The sequence below is a fragment of the Pteronotus mesoamericanus genome, unplaced genomic scaffold (genome assembly GCF_021234165.1).
Source record: "Pteronotus mesoamericanus isolate MK-2021 breed Mesoamerican mustached bat unplaced genomic scaffold, CSHL_Meso_final scaffold_167, whole genome shotgun sequence".
Classification (NCBI taxonomy): Eukaryota; Metazoa; Chordata; class Mammalia; order Chiroptera; family Mormoopidae; genus Pteronotus; species Pteronotus mesoamericanus.
The window spans coordinates 21,214,991-21,234,715 of NW_026555308.1; the positions used below are offsets into that span (position 1 = coordinate 21,214,991).

Consider the following 19,725-nt stretch of genomic DNA (forward strand, 5'->3'; position numbering starts at 1 on the left):
ATTAATCTTACATTCCAGATGGGGAAACAGGGGCTAGTCTAATTAGAAGCCAGTAGTAAGAGAATGACAAAAGCCAAGACCTCGGCCTCCAATTTCTGATTGTCTTTTCCATCTTACAGTTTCTCCAGTAAGATTTTAATGTAGGTTGTGACAATATTTATGCTTCTTGTGTTGGTAAAATTTCCTTATTTGTATACTGATGTTTTCATCTGGGTTTCTGGGCCAGAATGCGGAGAGAGCTGCTGGTCCATTAAAACTTAAGTGAGTTGCTGGATTTCTTCCCCCTCTCTCGTTTTCAATTGTGAAAAACAAAAGATATTTCAAGTCATAACTAAGTTATTTCAATTATCTTAGGTTGATTTTGCTACAAAAGTATATTGAGAAATAAGTTTATTTCTCCAAACATTGATAAAGACCTCTAACCATGGTTTAATATTTAGCATGTTTTTGTATTCTAGACCAGCACAATCAAGCATTAGCTTTCATTATGCTCTTTAAATTTTTATTTATATAGAAAGAAGAATTTAGGAATTGGCTTTTTCTAGATCAGACTGTGTTTTCCATGGAACTATAGTAAACCTAAATTTTTCCCCTCAATATTTAAAAAAATTTTTTTATGTGTTGATATTAGAAAAAGAGAGAGGAAGGGGGGGGGGGAGAGAAACATTTGTTGCTCCACTTATTTATGCACTCATTGGTTGATTCTTATATGTGCCCTAACCCAGGATTGAACCCGCAACCTTGGCCTATTAGGATGATGCTCTAATCAACCGAGCTACCAGGCCAGGGCCTCAATATTTTTATTTTCTTAATATTTTATTTACTGAGGGGAAATTTTGATTCATTTTCATTTCATTGCTGTAAAACTTGAAACTTATACGGCTTTTGGTGGTTATAACATTAGATTACTATTTTTATTATACGAGAATCTGGTATAAAATCATCTATGAATGGGTTTTAGACTCTTAGGTCATTTGAGACCTTTAATATTTTTCTATTTTTTATTTTTTAGTCATCTTTAGTGTAATTTTACTAGTGGTTCAAGTATATGAAAGATTACGGGTAAAAAGTCTTTGTGGTTTATTAGAATGAAAAAAACTGATTCATACTTGTTGTAGGAGTCAGACTAGAATTACAGGAACTTGTGTATTGAAAAGCAATTTCTGAAGAAATCGGCTACTCAAATTTTCTAATAAGGGCTTAAAATATTAACTTCATAAAATTTGGCTATAATTCAGATTGAGACTATGAATTACAAGCTTGTGTAGACTAAATTATTTTAAGACAGTAAAAGAAAATGAGACTCATGTAAAATACCGAATCTACAAAATTAAGGGCATATACATTATCTTTTTATGTATTTTCCCTATCTTGAACAATAATTTATTATTGCTCAATATTAACTATTGGATATTTCATTGACTTTTGTCTCCTGAGTTTTGCATAAAAGTTTTTTTTCTTTTTGTAAAATTAGTTTTCTTAAAGGCCTTTTGGCATCTCAGCCAGGAGAGAATCCAGTAAAGGCATAGATAAGTAGACCATAAAGCAGTGCTTTGGTTTCTTTCCTCATTTCATGCATTGAAAATTAAGAGTGATCACATAATGTTCCACCTACCCTAAAGGCAGTAGGTTAAAAAAATATTTTTTCTCTTTGTCGTCTTTGGCTTTTGTAGAATTTAATGTTCTACTAGACTGCTGAACTACAACTATTGTTGAGAGATATGAGGCTTGGAGAGAGGAAGCGAGTCCCTAGTAATTTTTAGGAAAGGAGTGATGGGTAGAGCTTAGGTGGGAGAGGAAAACTATTTACAGGTATGGAATTTTGAAGTGTCATTTGAGCAGGGTTGAGTGGGATGATGAGGGGGTGTTTGTTGTCTTGTAAACTGTAGAATATAAATTAATTCAGAACAAGATCTTACTCATTTTATGTCCTGTGATGTCTAAAAAATAATAGGTAAGTGGGTAGTGAATTCATTTCTTTAAGAAATTCTGCTTGTTAAGGAGAAAAATACTACTGATAGTAGAGTTTAGGGATAACAGTATTTTGTAGGTTTAATGACTTAGAGGAATGATTAACAAAGCAATTGGGTAATAAAATAACTCATTTAAGATGAAATCAGCTCTCTTAGCTCATTTCCCTCTTGTAATACATGCAGCTCTAGTGTTTTATTATTCTATCCATAATGTTTGAACTCTTAGTTTTAACTGTTATATCCTAGTAGGGAAGCTTTTGGATAGAAACATAACAAGAAAATAACATTCAAAGACATTTGGAATCCTGAAATAATGTGGGCTAATTTAATATGGTTCCTAATACATTTATTTTTTTATTTAATCTTGATTGTATTTTTTTTCCATTACCATTCAGTTCCCTTATACTCCCCTCCCCCATCAGTCATCACACTGTGGTCCGTGTCCATGAGTCCTTTTTCCTTTTTACTTAATCCCTTCACCCCCCCAACCTCCCCCATCTCCCTCCAGCTGTCATCCTGCTCTCCTTCTATGAGTCTGTCCCCATTTTCCTTGTTAGTTCATTTTGTTCATTAGACTGCACATATGAGTGAAATTTTATGGTATTTGTCGTTCTCTGACTAGCTTATTTCAGTTAGCATAACGTTCTCCAGGTCTATCCATACTGTTGGAAAGGGTAAGATTGTCTTATAGCCAAGTAGTATTCTTAATTCATATATAAAACATTTTATTTTGAAATAATTTCATCTAGAAAAACTGACAATTTACTATAAAGAATTTCCCTTTGAAGTAGATTGTACTCGTCATGTTGGTTTCTCAAATGTTAACATTTACCACATTTGTTTTATTATTTTCTCTCTTTATACACACATACACAAATTATTTTTTTTCTGAGACATTGGAGAGTAGGTTATAAGACAGGATGTCTTTTTACGACTACTTGAATATGTGTTTTCCTAAAGACAAGAATATTTTCTAATATAATTCAAGTCGGTTATCAGAATCAATAGGCTAACATTGAAAAAATACTACCATTACTTGACCTACATTTCTTACTCAGATTTTGCCATTTATCACAGTTAATGTGCAAAAAAAGAATTTTTTTTTGTTTTGGTTTCAATAAGGATCTATTTGCTTAGTCCCTTAGCTTTTCTTTATCTTTCAAAAACTTTGGCGTTTTTAAAGAATGCAAGCCAGTTATTATACTCCTTAATTTGGGTTTATTTCCTCATGATTAGAGTCAGGTTATAAATTTTTGTAGAAATACCACAGAAATGATATAGTTTTCTCATTGAGTTACAGCAGGAGGCACATGATGCAATTAGTATATATTTTAAAGATGTTTCTTATCCTAATAATTGATGTTTCAAGTGATAGCTCATAGCCTTAAGATTTTTCTTCAAATTTTGGCTCTTTAAATTTGTTTATGAGTTGGAGACTAGAGCAGAAATACTTTAAAAGATAAATTATGTTAATTTTCAAAGCACTTACAAATCTGTTATAGCCGTGGCTGGTGTGGCTTAGTGGATTGACAGCTGGCCTGCAGACTAAAAGGTTGCTGGTTTGATTCCTGGTTGGGGCTCATGCCTGAGTTGAGGGCAGGGTTTCCAGTTGGGGGTGGTGTGAGAGGCAACCAATCAATGCTTCTCCCCCTCTGTTTCTCCCTCCTTTCCCCTCTCTCTAAAAATAAATAAATAAAATATTTAAAAAACATTTTATAGTAACACATTTCACAAATTCCCTAATAAAGGCATCTAGAGATTGAGACGAGACCACTCTGTGCATGTTGCCTTGAAACTCCTAACGTGGTTCCCTGTGTGAATGAAGAATGAAATAAGAATCAGAATATAGATTGCCACAATTTTCTAATTTATGGTTCTTGATTTTTACTATTAAGTTAAATTTAGCAACTGAATGAGCTGCCGGTAATATTTTTTAATTTTTATCTTATTTGTTAGATTTTCTTATTTGTGGTAGTGATTTATTCCAGGTGACAGGGAACAAGTATAGAATTGTATATATTGTTTGTGTTACAGCCTCTCATGTTGCTGAAACAGAAATACTTTTTTCCTGTTTAGCAATTAGGAAGGGAAAACTATAATACTGCTAATCCATCTCTCCATTCTTTTCTCTCTTCCTATGCACTATTCTAGTACATTACTTATGCTGAGTGGGGGATAGGGAAGACCCTTAGCACATAAGTGGTTTTATACTTTTTCAGATCCCCCTGAGTCCAGCCATGCCGGCTCCCATTTGGCTGTGATTGCCCAGCATGCCCTATGCTGAATGAGATCCAGTTACTGAAGGACTGCTCACTCGGGGAGCTGGCCTATTGGGAGGGGGTTGGGTGAGTTAAATTTTTTTCATTTTTAAGAGAAAAAATTTCATGGTGTGACTTGGCAAAACACACACCTTGTAAATAAAAATGGTAGCTGGATCCTTTCATGGTTAAACCATCCCAGCTTTTTCTTGCATTATTTCTGCATAACACAGTGCTTCTAAGTATAAGAAATTTAAAGAAACTTAATACTAAATTTGACTTTTTAAATAGAAGTGTAACCGGTAAATTAAGTAGTGGCCCAATTATAATAGACCATTTTAAAATAGTAAAAATGAAAGATAGTTTCCTTTTTCATGATAAATTTCATTTTAGAATGACTTTAAATATAACATGTCACCCTGATCATTAGAAAAAAGACCAATCTATTTGTCTGTACTCTGAGGATTTTCCAAAGCTGTTGAAGAGGATGGGCAACTCTTAGGAGGCACATATTTAGTTTTCAATTCGTGGCAGGGTGGTGTTCAGTCTTGCTCTGTGACAGCGATTTTCAGTCCATGTGCGGCAGCACACTGCAAGAGGCACACTGGCGTGCTGAAAGAATTTTTAAAACATCCAATACCTGTCTAAGAGGTCTGACCTCTTTTCCCTTAGATTGTGAAATAAAAAAATGACAGCCAACACAACAATAGCTGTCTGGTGTGAATGAAACAAAATTATGCCTACCTTTTTGTCAGATTGGTAAGAAACATATTTTTTCGTGTGTCACAGAATTTTAGTAGTTAGTTTATGTGTTCCATGAGATGAAAAAGATTGAAAATCACTGCTCTATGATTTTGGGGTATTGGTACTGTCACTGTCCACCAGGAAAAGGGGATCTTATATTAGTTATCTTTGCTTATTTTGTTAACCTTTTGAAGTTTATTTCTGGAGAACAAGAACTGGGAAGTTCTACTTCTATGAAAAGTATCTCCTGAAGCACTGATAGTGTTTCTATTTTGTAAACTACAAAACCAGTTTTTCATCCCATACTGAGGATGATAATTGAAATTGAGAAACAACTAACTTTAGTCAGGCACTAAAAACAGCCAGCTAGACGAACAGTAACCTGCAATCGCCTGTAATTCTTAAAAGGCAAGTTGGCCTTTGAAGTTATGGAACTTGGCCAGAAGGAGGATTTCTTATGTATAAGCCCACTTATTGGAATTGCACACCATATTTTTATACTTCTTGTGCTGCCTTGGTTCTGTGAGTTTGTTTTTCTGGTTATATTCCTTTGTTTTTTAAAGAAGTTTTAAAAATCCTCACCAGAGAATATATGTTTTTATTGATTTTAGAGAGAGGGGATGGGAGAGAGAAAGAGAGAAACATAGATGTAAGAGAGAAACATTGATTGGTTGCTTCCCCTACATGCGCCAACCAGGGATCAAACCTGCTACCTAGGTATGTGCGCTAATCTGGGCTTGAACCTGCAACCTTTTGGTTTATACGATGATGCTCTAACCACCCAGGCAGGGTTCTGATTATATTCTAAATGTACAATTGGCATTGTAGTGCAGCTCATTAAATCTTACTATACCTGTTTCTTTACTCTTAGCAAGAGCATAGGCGTTCTTCTGTGTCATCTCTGGGATTTATTTCACCATAGCCATTTATTTCCCTTTAGCCTTTTTAAAAGGGCTCATAATTTCATATTTGATAGTTTTTAGGTGTTTCCTTGCTTACAGTCTCATTTAACACTAACTTGTCTTACCCACTGCCTCTAGACTGCTGCTTTACATGTTGCTGTTATCAAGTTAGTTCCTTCCGCTCAAAAACCTGAAGTATTTTAGAATTTTTTTTTTAAGCTAGTCTTCTAATCACTTGAGACAGTTTTTTGTTTTTGTTTTTGAAATTGGCTGTGCCTTTTCATTGCTATTATTTCATTTAATTTATATTTTAGTTGCTAGGTTTTCTTTTTAATTATATTTTTTAAAGCATAGAAATCAAGTGTTTTTTGTTTTTTGTTGTTGTTGTTTAAATACACAACAGCAATGGTCTTATGACAAGTTGGTTCTTACCTATTAACAAGTTACGTGTAATAGGAATAAGGTGCAGGGGTATCCAACCTTTTGGTGTCTCTGGGCCACACTGGAAGAAGGAGAGTTGTTTTGGGCCACACATTAAATTCATTGTGACACGTAATCACTAAAAGATCTCATAATGTTTAAGTAGATTTATGGTTTTGTGTTGGGTCACCTTCATAGCCATCTTGGGCCACATGTGGCTTGCGGACCATGGGTTGGACACTCCTAAAGAGGTTTGAGGAGACAGGAGAAGATATATATCTAAGAAAGTGGGAAAATGAATCAACTAAGGAAATATACTGTGATTATTGGGTGGCATTCAGGACCTACTTGATGTACTTGGCTATGACTTTAAATAATACCATGACTGTCATTGTATCTTTTATCCTAGTCATGTTTAAGCTGAATATGTGCAGGACAAGAATGACTAGATATAATAGAGCAAGGGAGATGAGAGAACTGTAGCTTCATGCAAGATTGATTATAATGCTTGACTTTGGAATTTAATCTGGGTAAGAAGGGCAGGGAAGTGTCAGGCTGATGAAAATGTGATTAAATTAACAGATGTAAGGTCCTGGTGAAATTGAAGGATTACAGAGTTGGGTTACTAGAGGGAGTGAATTAGAAAGGTGTGAGATGATGATCAAAGAGAAAATTATATGAAATTGAGAGTTTAGAGGGCTTATAGTTACTAATATATTCATGGGAATGAGTTCTTGAGTTATGAGGAGAGGTCAGGGGGTAGTTTGAGGACCTGTGAGGCCAGGGTCACGATGCTTTGTTGTTTGTGAGGACTGTGTTTGTTGTTGTTAGTATACTTGCTGATATTTTTTCAACAAAAATACTTAAACAGTAAATTGCAAACATAAACCTTAAGAACATAGAATACTCCCAGTTGGAACAAAGGCTTAAAGGATAAAAACCCAGTCCTGTCTCAAGAGCAGTACTTTTTATTTTTATTTTTTAGTGTTCTTTTAATCTTTATTATGTATTTTTCCATTACCGTTTAGTCCCCTTATACCTTCTTGCCCCCAGCAGTCAACACACTGTTATCAATGTCCATGAATCCTTTTTCCTTTTAAGAGCCATGTTTTTAAAAAAGATTTTATTTATTTCCTTTTAGAGAGGGGGAGGAAGGGAGAAAGAGAGGGAGAGAAACAGCAATGTGTGAGAGAGAACATCAGTCGGTTGCCTCTCTCACATGCCCCTAACTGGAGACCTAGCCTGTAACCCAGGCATGAGCCCTGATTGGGAGTCAAACTGGTGACCTTTTGTTTTGCAGGCTGGCACTAAATCTACTGAGCCACCCAGCCAGGGCGCAAGAGCAGTGATTTTTAAATTTCTCAGATGTTGCTGTTATTCTTAATCTGGGATCCATGGATGGACTCTGAAATTGTATGCATAATGTTTTTTTCTGGGGAAAGGGTTCACAATTCATTAAAGTATTTAAGAACTGCTAATCTGTATATAAACAGAAAACTAGTTGCAGAGTAAAATTGTCTAGTAGTGAGTATAGACATTTAAACCTGGGTATGAAGAGAATTTTGTGTTAATGTGGCTAAAACATTAACTAACTTCATTTCTTTGATTTTTCAGGGACATAGTGTCTATGAAGAGAAATGAATTTGTAGTTTTACCTGAATTGCAGAAAGAGGGCCTTTAGGATTCTTAAATATTGCTTCTTTAGATAAATTAGTTTTAAAAATTAATTTTGTTCCTATTCTTAAATTCTAGTATATGACTCTCAATCCTTCTACTAAGAGGAAGAATACTGGATCTCCAGACAGGAAGCCCTCAAAGAAATCCAAGACAGACAACTCTTCTCTGAGTTCACCACTAAATCCTAAATTATGGTGTCATGTACACTTGAAGAAATCCTTGAATGGTTCACCACTCAAGGTGAAGAACTCAAAGAATTCCAAATCTCCAGAAGAGCATCTGGAAGAAGTGATGAAGATGATGTCAACCAACAAGCTACATGCTAACTTTCACATTCCTAAGAAAGGCCCACCTGCCAAGAAACCAGGGAAGCACAATGACAAACCTTTGAAAGCAAAGGGCAGAAGCAAAGGCATTCTGAATGGACAGAAATCCACAGGGAATTCCAGATCTCCAAAAAAAGGCCTCAAAACTCCTAAAACCAAAATGAAGCAGATGACTTTGTTGGATATGGCCAAAGGCACTCAGAAGATGACACGAGCCCCACGGAGTTCTGGAGGTACACCCAGATCCTCTAGTAAACCTCACAAACATCTGCCTCCTGCTGCTCTACACCTTATTGCCTACTACAAAGAAAACAAAGACAGGGAGGACAAGAAGAGTGCCCTGTCCTGTGTTATCTCCAAAACAGCTCGGCTTCTTTCTAGTGAAGATAGAGCTCGTCTCCCAGAAGAATTGCGAAGTATTGTTCAAAAACGCTTTGAGCTTCTAGAGCACAAAAAGAGGTGGGCCTCTATGTCTGAAGAGCAACGCAAAGAATACTTGAAAAAGAAACGAGAGGAGCTGAGAGAAAGGTTGAAGGAGAAAGCCAAAGAGCGGAGAGAGAAAGAAATGCTTGAGAAACTAGAAAAACAGAAGCGATACGAGGACCAAGAGTTAACTGGCAAAAACCTTCCAGCATTTAGATTGGTGGATACCCCGGAAGGGCTGCCCAACACACTCTTTGGGGATGTGGCCATGGTGGTGGAGTTCTTGAGCTGTTACTCTGGGCTACTCTTACCAGATGCTCAATATCCTATTACTGCTGTGTCCCTTATGGAAGCCTTGAGTGCAGAAAAGGGTGGCTTTTTATACCTGAATAGAGTGTTGGTCATCCTCTTACAGACCTTACTACAGGATGAAATAGCAGAAGATTATGGTGAATTGGGAATGAAGCTGTCTGAAATCCCTCTGACTTTGCATTCTGTTTCAGAGCTGGTGCGTCTCTGCTTGCGCAAATCTGATGTTCAGGAGGAAAGTGAGGGCTCAGACACAGATGACAATAAAGATTCAGCACCATTTGAGGACAATGAGGTACAAGATGAGTTCTTAGAGAAGCTGGAAACCTCTGAATTTTTTGAGCTAACATCAGAAGAGAAGCTACAGATCTTGACAGCACTCTGCCACCGGATTCTTATGACATACTCAGTGCAAGAGCACATGGAAACTAGACAGCAGATGTCTGCAGAGTTGTGGAAGGAACGGCTTGCTGTATTAAAGGAAGAAAATGATAAGAAGAGAGCAGAGAAACAGAAACGGAAAGAAATGGAAGCCAGAAATAAAGAAAATGGGAAAGAGGAGAATGGATTAGGCAAAACTGATAGGAAAAAAGAAGTTGTGAAGTTTGAGCCCCAGGTAGATATGGAAGCTGAAGACATGATTAGTACTGTGAAGAGCAGACGGCTGCTTGCCATTCAGGCTAAGAAGGAGCGGGAAATCCAGGAGAGAGAAATGAAAGGTAAAATCTTGTGTTGAGAGAAAAAGGGAAGCCCTTTGGAAGATAGTTAAACATAAGGAAATTACTGAGGTAATGGTAGAGTCTCTATTTGCCATAACTACTGGTACTTACTTCTGTATGTAATAACCCAGACCCTACTATGTATATAATATGCTAGCAGAAGTGTTCAGCATGACATTCTGCAGTTAGTGATACTTTGACTTAATGTGATGTTGACATCTTTTCTGGTTTTTCTGGCTTGGACCAAATCCACAAATAGGGATAGTGGAAATAACATGACTTGGGAATTGCTGATATGGGTTCAGACTCTTAACTCTGATGTAGCTATATTCCTTTGAGAAAGTTACTTATGCCTCAGTTCCCTCGCATGCTTATAAAGATTGTTGTAATAATGGGATGACAAGGTCTTTGAAGTCCCCTGCACAGTTATCAAATTAGATAATAATCTTTCCCTAATTAAGATACAAGGACATAAAAATTCTGGGCTTTAATAGCACCATCAATACTAAATTTTTAAGTAAACAGCTTTATTACATAATTCATGTACTATGCAGGTCTTTGATTGATAGTGTTCAATTCAGTGGTTTTAAATACATTCACAGATAATGTGCAACCTTCACCACAATTTTAGGGCTTTTTCATCACCTCAAAAAATAAACTGCATCACCCTTCCTACCTATCCTCCCCAGATCTGAGCAACCACCAGTCTACTACTCTCTCTCTCTTGGGTTGCCTATTCTGACATAACAGGTAAATGTAATCATATAATAAATATGTGATCTTTTGGACTGGCTTCTTTACTTAGCATGTTTCCATAGTTCGTTCATATTGTAGCACATTTCAGTACTTCCTTTTAATGGCAGAATACTATTCCATTGATTAGATATACCACATTTTGATTATCAGTTGATGGCCATTTGATTTGTTTCCACCTTTTTTGGTTATTAGGAATAGTGCTGCAGTAAGCATTGCTCTACAAATTTTTGTGTGTATGTGTATTTTCATTTCTCTTGGGTGCACACCTGGGAATATACTTGGCTGGGTCTTACGGTAACTTTCTATTTAACCATTTGAGGAACTGCCAGACTGTTTTCCAAAGTGGTTGCTCAATTTTACTTTCCTATGATGAGTGTATAAGTGTTCTCATTTCTCTACTCGTCTGCATCCTCACCAACACTTGTTATTCATGTGATTTCTATGCTAGTGGTTGTGAATTGATATCTTATTATGGTTTTGATAAGCACTTTCTGATGTTGAGCATCTTTTCATGTACCTATTGGTCATTTGTATATCTTGGGAGGAATGCTCATTTAGATCTTTTGCCCAATTTCAAATTATATTATTTGTCTTTTATTATTGAGTTGTAAGAGTTCTTTGTATGTGTTAGATGCCAACTCCTTTCTTATCACATATATGATCTGCAAATATTTTCACCTATTTTATGTGTTGTCTTTTTACTTTCTTGATAGTGTTTATTGAAGCACATATTTAAAAACTTCGATGAATTCCAATTTATCTGTTTCTTTGGTTGCTTGTGGTTTTGCTGTCATACCTGAGAATCCATTGCCAAATCCAGGGTCATGAAGATTTACCCCTATGTTTTCTTCTGAAAGTCTTACAGTTTTAGCAGTTACATTTAGATCTCTGATTCATTTTGAGTTAATTTTTTCTGTGGCATAAGGTAAGGGTCTAACTTAATTCTTTTGCATGTGGCTATGCAGTGATGTTGTATTATCATTTGTTGAAAAGATTATTCTTTCCCCATTGAATGAACTTGGCAGTCTTGTCAGAAATCATTTGACTATAGGTATATTGTTTATTTCTGATCTCTCAGTTCTATTCCATTGATCTATATGTCTGTCCTTATATCAGTATTAGAGTGGCTTGATTGCTGTTGCTTTGAAATAATTTTTGAAGTAGAGGAAGTGTGAATTCTCTAACTTAATTTTTTTCAAGATTGTTTTAACTCTTCTGGGTCCCTTGCAATTTCATGGTAATTTTAGAATCAACTTAATTAATTTTTACAAAGAAGTCATCTGGGATTCTTTCTGGTGGAGGTTGCTTTGAGTCTAGAGATCAATTTGGGGATCTCTACATTAGAATTATAGATTTATTGCCATCTTAGTAATACTTTGTCTTCTGATCCATGAATATGAGATGTTTTTCATTTATTTAGACTTCAGTTTCAACATTTTGTAGTTTTCGGAATATAAATATTTTACTTTAGTTAAATTTATTACAAACTAATCTTGACACCCAAGGTTTCAGCTTTGCCTTCCTCATTCTATATATTACCTTTCTTCTTGTATCATGAGACACCTGGCACCTATTAATTGCACTATTTACTTATTTGATCAATCTTACAATATATGCAAAATTTGTTTCAGAATTGCTGTTACCCACAATAACCTTTTTTTAATATAATTTGTTTACTAGTTTTTTGTCTTTAAACTATTTTGAGCACTGTTACAGTTTTAAACCTTATGAAAGTTGCCAGCTTATGAAATGATGAAAGTAAAAACTATTTGTCAAAGTGGGTGCTAAGGATTGGGTAGATAAGATAACCTAGAAATAGTCTTAAATTATGTGTGAGAGATTTTTAGGTTGAGTCAAATAATTATGCTACTTGCTTAATTCTTTCATTAGAACATGTAAAAAAAATTTTTAAACAGATTTTAGGTTATACTACTTGAGGCCATTGAAATGTCTATATATAAGTATATATGCACATTGTGTGAAAATGTGTATGTATGTACTTTTCAGTTTGAAAGACAGTATAATTGCATTCCATATAAAACAGGATGTAGATTAATTTTTTTATATCACATTTCAGTGTATTTTACCTGAAACGATTTCTTGAGTTTCTCAAGTGTTACTCTCTGTGTGTTATGTTTATCTTAATCTAGGAGACAGGCTGGAAGATGATATTCTATTATTGATATAGAGAAACAAGGGACAAAGAATATTAATATTTTGCTAAGGCCAGTATTTGAATAGTAGAGTTCAGGTCTTTCAATGTCTAGTTCAGTGTTGTAACCGCTGAAACTAAGTTTGGTTGTCTTTTGATTACTTGCCCTCAATTGTTTTTTGTTTGTAGCTGCAGGAGAAGGAGCTTTTTCTTTATTGTGATTCGGCCATCACTCTTTATCATTTACCTTTGTGTACTGATCTCTACTGTATTGTTGCGAACATAGTTCCATCCAGGCTAGAAAACTTTATTAAAGGTAACATGCCATGGTGGTTTTAAATAAATGAGATTTGTCTTAATTTTTTAAAAGTAGTATTATTAAATTTATGCATTTTCCAGATTCTAAAAATATTGAAGATACTATTACCAGTAGAGGATCAGGGTTAAAAATTCTGGCATTGTAAATAAAAATGGCTTTGTACTAAAATTTGTGATGATTATGGAAAAACTTAAAAGGCAAGATAATTGGACTTTGTTTTGAGGGACATTTCTATCTGAATAGAATAAACTTATATAATGAATGATTAGACATAAACCGATTAAAACTGTGTGTCCTTAACAGTGCTAATTCAAAAAATAGTGTTTAGTATGCAATAATTGTTATTTTCCACAAGTGCTATCCTGCCCTTGCTTTCTCGATTCTTTTTTCTTGTCACAAGGCTAATGAGCTATCAAATTCCTTGAGTCTAAAATTTGTTGTATTTTAAAATAGCTATTCTAGTTGTATTCATTCCAATCATTTTGAGGATTCAGTGACTGGTCCTGTCATAAAATATTTCAATTAATTCCATTTAAGGACTGTTTTAAGGTTACATTTTAAATTATGAATAAAATAAAATCAATTTAATTATTAAATTCAGTAAGTTAAATTTTAGACAAGATTTTGCATGGAGTTGATGACTGAGACAGCACCAAAATTCAAAGCAGATAGGAGGACCAGACAGAAATTGCTGCCTTTACATGTCATTCCTTATAACAGATTAGAATTAGGGGAAGGAAACTAAGGTTTAATGAAAATGTACTTTATATCAGATACATTTCACTTGCTATGTTACTTAATTCGTAAGCATGGAATTTACTAGAAAAAAAATCTAGTTGATTCTTGTTGTCTTTAACAGTGAAGCTAGAACGTGAAGCTGAAGAAGAACGGATACGAAAACACAAAGCAGCTGCTGAGAAGGCATTCCAGGAGGGAATTGCCAAGGCAAAACTAGTCATGCGTAGGACACCTATTGGTACAGATCGAAACCATAATAGGTAACTTATTTAACTTAATTTTTGGTCATCTTGTAGAACCTTTATATTTTTACTAGTTATGAAACTGTTTAAAGTGCTAAGAATAAGTAAGCTTCCCTGTTCATGGATTTTGGAAACAGAATTACGAATTGCTTATCACTCATTCATTGAATATTTACAGTGCAGATGCCAGGCTTACAAAGTTAAGTAAGACATGACCCTGTTCTTAAAATACCACAAATAAAATTATGGTGATAGGTGAAATGTGAACCAAATAGAGATCTTTCAAAATGGTGTTTTAGGCCCTGGCTGGTGTGGCTCAGTGGATTGAGAACCCGCCTACAAACTGAAGGGTCGCCATTTTGATTCCCAGTCAGGGCACATGCCTGAATTGTGGGCCAGGTCTCCCGTTATGGTATGTGAGAGGCAACCAATCAATGTTTCCCTTCCCCCTCTCTAAAAATAAATAAATAAAGTCTTAAAAAAATAAAAATGGTAGTACATTTGTTTATTCATTCATTCAAACTATAAGAGAAAGTTTATTTAGAAAGTCACAGAGGTAGAAGAAGTGATCTGTGGAAGAACTAGCTTAGGAAACAAATTACAGAGGCAAAAGAAGGATCTTGGAACTTTGGAGAAAGAGAGAGGCAAGAAAAATGCGCCTGTGGGAAGTAGGTAGGGAAAGGCATACTGCGTAGAGAGAGCTGCCCCAAAAATGGTATTATATTTTAAATACATATATTGTATGGAATCTAAAGTCAAGAAATATTAAAAGTTGCAGATATTAAACAAGTCTCGAATCCTAAAAATTTTGGTTTTTTTTGTTTTACTTTATAATTTGTATATTTCTGAGTGTTTAGTAATATTCTGTAATAGTGTTTATGATCTATCATATGTGGTTGTGATTTGTAGATACTGGCTCTTCTCAGATGAAGTTCCAGGATTGTTCATTGAAAAAGGCTGGGTACATGACAGCATTGACTACCGATTCAACCATCACCGCAAAGACCATGCTGACTCTCCTGATGAGGATTACTGTCCCCGTAGTATGTATATCTATTAGTTATTTTACCTTGCTCAAGTAGGGTAAATGGTAAGGACTGTCTCTCCACTGTTAGCTTTTCCATTTGTAAAATTTCTTTATTGCCTTCTTAGGTAGAGATGTATTTGAGTGGGGTGGGAGGATGTGAAATGCATAGAAAGAAAGGAGGATACTAACATACGATTACCAGCTTTGTTCCAGGCATTGTGTGAAAAGATAAAGAACTTGAAAACTACACTTATAAAATCTACACAAGTATAATAACATTTTGTTTGGGTATTAGATTTTATACACGTAGTTTTCAAACTTTGTTTCTTGGAAATCCTCAAGGGTTAGAATTGAGATAAGGGGGCCAAGAAGGCAAGTTCTATGTCTTCTTCTTCCACTTTAAAAATTCATTTATTTAATATTTATGGATCATCTTTTATGTGCCTACAAGTTTTTTCATGAGTTGCAACACAAAATAGCAAACAAAAATGGGTAAAGTTTTGAATATAATATAACTAAAATTCTAGTGAGGAGAAACAAGGAATATCTAAAAATAACTGACTGAGAAGGGGGTCATTAAGAGGGACTGATCAGGTTCTTTTTCTTGGTCAGGGTTCTAGTTACATGGGTATGTTCAGTTGGTGAAATAAATACAGAAGTGTAATTTTCTAAACATTTTTTTTGTTGAGAGAGAAAATACACAGTTTACCTTTGAACAACACAAATTTGAACTGCACAGGTCTACTTATATGTGGATTTTCTTCAGTAAATATCTGCACTGTTTTTGACCTGAGGTTTGGAATTCATGGATGTGGAGAACCAACTGTATGCATTGATCTACCTACCCCATTTTATATAGGGGACTTGAGCATCTGCAGATTTTGGTATCTGCTGGGAGGTCCTGGAACCAATCCCTCAAGATACTAAAGGGAGTTAAGTTTTGGGGAAGTCAAAATGCACAGATTTTTGGGGGCAGGGGAGAGCAATGGGGGAAAATGTGAGACAGCTGTAATTGAATAGCAATTGAAAAAAAAGTTATACACAGATTTTCAGCTGCACAGGAGTTGGTGCCCCTAACCTTCCTGTTGTTCAGGTGTCAGCTATATAATATTTCAAGGAAGAAATTAAAATTTTTTTTTAATTAAAAACATTGAGATAGGTCAGGCTTTCTCAACCTCAGCTTTATTGACATTTTAAGTCAGGTAGTTCTTTGTAGCGGCAGGGGAGGTGTGTTATTTTATGCATTGTAGGATATTTAGCAGCATCCCTGGCCTCTGCCCTCTAGATGCCAGGTGTGACAACCAAGTATGTGTCCAGACATTGCCAGATGTTCCCTAGTGGGTAACATGACTTGCTGCTGAATCATTGGGTTAGGTGATCAACAAGCTTCCCTCCAGCTCTACTTTCTATAACCTAATAAAATTTGCTTCTCAAATAATAGATTATGTTTGAGGTGGGGAGGAAATCTTCAGTTTTTTTTAAAAAATAGTTTTTCTTCATTTTAGATAAACTCATAACCTAAACTTTTAAACTCACAAAACTGATAAATAAGGAAGTTAATAATAGTCCCAAACTTCAAATAGAATTTGAAGAATTCTGTTAAATTATATTAAGTGTTAGACTAAGTAATACATAGTAGAAAAATCTAGTTCTGGTAGACTCTTAAGTACCCAGGTGAGGTCAGTTATGTTTGAGTGTAATAAATGGGAATTCAGTATCTTCAGTCATAAGAGATTCCAGTGGGCTGAGAGACTGCGTGTGTTTCAAAATGTTTAGTTCGCTATCCTTAGAAACTGGGCCTACATAGTTAGAGCTTCCTGAGAGAATGTTGGCATCCAAGTCCCTTCACTTCTGTAGCATCCTGGTGGATGTTGTTGCTTTCTTCATGTTTTCTAGTCCCAGCATGGCAGGGTCTCCAAAATTACCTGACTGAAAAGACTTAAAAAAAAAAAGGTTGTGTTAGTATTGCAGGGGAAAGAATGGGAGCAGGGGAACAAACCAATTGTAGTATGAGGTAAGGCTTCAAATATTGACTTAAACTCTATCTATATTAATGTCATATATTAGTATATAGGAGTTGGTTTACAAAAAAGTTAATCATATCTGACATTCGAAGCTTCCAGCGGTAAGTTTTTAGTAGTTGATATATTTCAATTGACTCTCCTTCACCACCAATATCTTTGAGTTAACATTGGAGTAAATTATTTGCTTTTGTATAAAGAGCCATTTAGGTATTTCTCTCCATTCTAAGTTGTGAAACTCTTAAACTTGGAACTGTACATCTCTTCACTTGTATGAAGAACAGATATCTCAGATAATGTGCTAAATGTAAGATATTTAGAAGTTAGTATCTGTTGTGCATGTGGATATATTTAATAGGCAGCATGTGTGTTATTGTTAGATTTGGCACTATGTACTTCTTAGTTTTGAAACTAGGAATTGGATATCTACTATATGTAACCTAATGTATGTTTTTTCTTAGGTAAGAAAGCAAACCTAGGCAAAAATATAAGCGTGAATACACAACATGGACCAGCAACAGAAACTGCTGTAGAGACCACCATACCCAAACAAGGACAAAATCTATGGTAATATGAACATTCATCTGGCTACTCTTTCCTTTTAATGTTAAGAAATTATTTAATATATTAACACCAATGAGTTAGTGATTATTAAGATCATTGTGTGTGACTTTGATTTCTTAGATATGTAAACTCATTGTTTTAAAAGCAGACTTGAGTTTTTGATAAATACTTGTTTGTTCTAAGGGTTGGAATTAAAATTTTCCCCCTGTAATGTTACCTTATACATGATAGATATGACATAGCATTGGAAATGCTTTTTAGTCTGTTTGCAAATAGAAGTATTTAGGATTTTCATTTTCATTAATTAAAAAATTGTATACATAGCCATTAATCTTCTTTTGTGTCAATTCTACTTTCAGGCAGGGAGCTAGGTTTTGAAAGGGCCCTTACTTTGTGATTATATTAACTGCTTTAGCTATGATCACCTTTGGTTTAATGACCATTTATCTTTTATTTTTGGGTACATTCACTTTTTGAAGATGTATGGACAAGTGTTTCTATTAACTTTATGAAATCTGTGTCATTATATTTTAGTAGGAAACATTGGCTCCAATTTCCAAGGATATAGTTAACATTAGCCATGGAAATAATAGTTTTCTTGTGAGCAGGTTTGGAATTCTGCTGTCCCAACTCCCACCATCAACCCTGGATCCCCTTTCTTTGTGTTTGACACTCCTCCCCCGCTCAGAATTATTCAGGTCTCTTTTGTCCCTATAGGTTTTTATGTGATAGTCAGAAGGAACTGGATGAGTTGCTAAATTGCCTTCACCCTCAGGGAATAAGAGAAAGTCAGCTTAAAGAAAGACTAGAGAAGAGGTAAGGATTTTTATCTTGTTCCTCACATCTTATTTCTCTTCAGCATTAGATATTATAAATGCCTTAGGTTTTTTTCCTTATCCATAGAAACGATAAACTTTTAAAAAATGTCCGTAACTTTTATATTCCTTTTGCTTGGCATTTTCTTGGCACATCATACTTACTTGGAAAAATATTCTTTTAAACCATGTATATACAGAGTAGCTGGATTAGTCATTGAATAATGCATGCCATGTACCACACTGAGCCTCTTTGTAGCTAGTCAGCCTTGCGCATGCAATTCCATATCAGTTGGTAATCAGAAGTATTCTGTCAGTATTCAAAATAGCCAAAAATGAAAACAGCCTAAAATGTCCACCAACTAATGGATATATGAAACGTGAATAAACCTAAAAAACATGCTGAGTCAGAGAAGCCAGATATGAAAGACTACATATTGTATGATTCCATTTATATGAGACATCCAAAGTCGGCAAATCCATAGATAGAAAGTAGATGAGTGCTTGCCAGGGATTGGGAGATGGGGAGAATTGAGAGTATCTGCCAACAGGTACAGCATTTCTTTATGGGATGATGAAAGTGTGTTGGCACCAGGTAGTTTTGATGGTTGCACAACACAAAACCCGCTAAAATGGTGAGTTTAATGTTATGTGAATTATATGTTTAAAAAAAAAAACAACAAACCCAAACAAAAACTCTTCCTTCTACAAAATTAGCATTGACTATCTAGATTTGCTAGTGTCCTTCCTGTTCTAGACATTGTTTCTATCAAAGCCAGGACAAGGTTTTGGCTTAAAGCCACTTTTAAATTCTGACTGCATGTTTTCATGGTTGAATTTAGGTTTGAATGAAGAGAGAAGAAAAATACCATTTAATACATGCTCTGCAATTTTGCCAGACTTTTATGAAGTGGTAATGGGTACATTATAACTGGTTTTAGCCCACTGCTTAATGTGAAAAATTAATTAAAATGTTACCAGAATTATGCTGTATTAACACAGATGTGACTAGGAAAATTAAGAACGAACAAGGGAAAATGTCACTACCAGAATCACAAAGAAATACAGTTCTCTGATGTTTCTTTTGTTTAAAATACTTGTGTCCTGGCTGGTATGGTTCAGTGGGTTGAGCGCCAGCCTGCAAACCAAAGGGTTATGGGTTTGATTCTTGCGTCGGGGCACATGCCTGGGTTGCAGGCCAAGGTACCCAGTTGGGGGGCATGTGAGAGGCAACCAGTTGATGCTTCTCTCTTTCTCCCTCCCTTTCCCTTTCTCAAAAAAAAAAAAAAAATTGTGTTTGTGTATGGTACCAACCACCACCATACCATAACATACCATAT

At 35.2% G+C, this 19,725-nt stretch overlaps 1 protein-coding gene across 3 annotated transcripts in view; it reads left to right on the forward strand.

Annotated features, from left to right (window-relative positions):
- Nucleotides 1–19,725, forward strand: part of BAZ1B (bromodomain adjacent to zinc finger domain 1B) — a 72,514-nt gene that overhangs the window by 30,684 nt on the left and 22,105 nt on the right. For 2 of the 3 annotated variants that reach the window (XM_054589734.1, XM_054589735.1), the window contains exons 7-11: nucleotides 8,050–9,751; nucleotides 13,838–13,976; nucleotides 14,868–15,001; nucleotides 17,468–17,573; nucleotides 18,288–18,386. In XM_054589734.1, the coding sequence (XP_054445709.1) occupies nucleotides 8,050–9,751; nucleotides 13,838–13,976; nucleotides 14,868–15,001; nucleotides 17,468–17,573; nucleotides 18,288–18,386 (2,180 nt within the window). Of the gene's footprint in view, nucleotides 1–7,201; nucleotides 7,711–8,049; nucleotides 9,752–13,837; nucleotides 13,977–14,867; nucleotides 15,002–17,467; nucleotides 17,574–18,287; nucleotides 18,387–19,725 lie in introns of those variants that run through there. The other variant, XM_054589736.1, reaches the window with a different exon arrangement.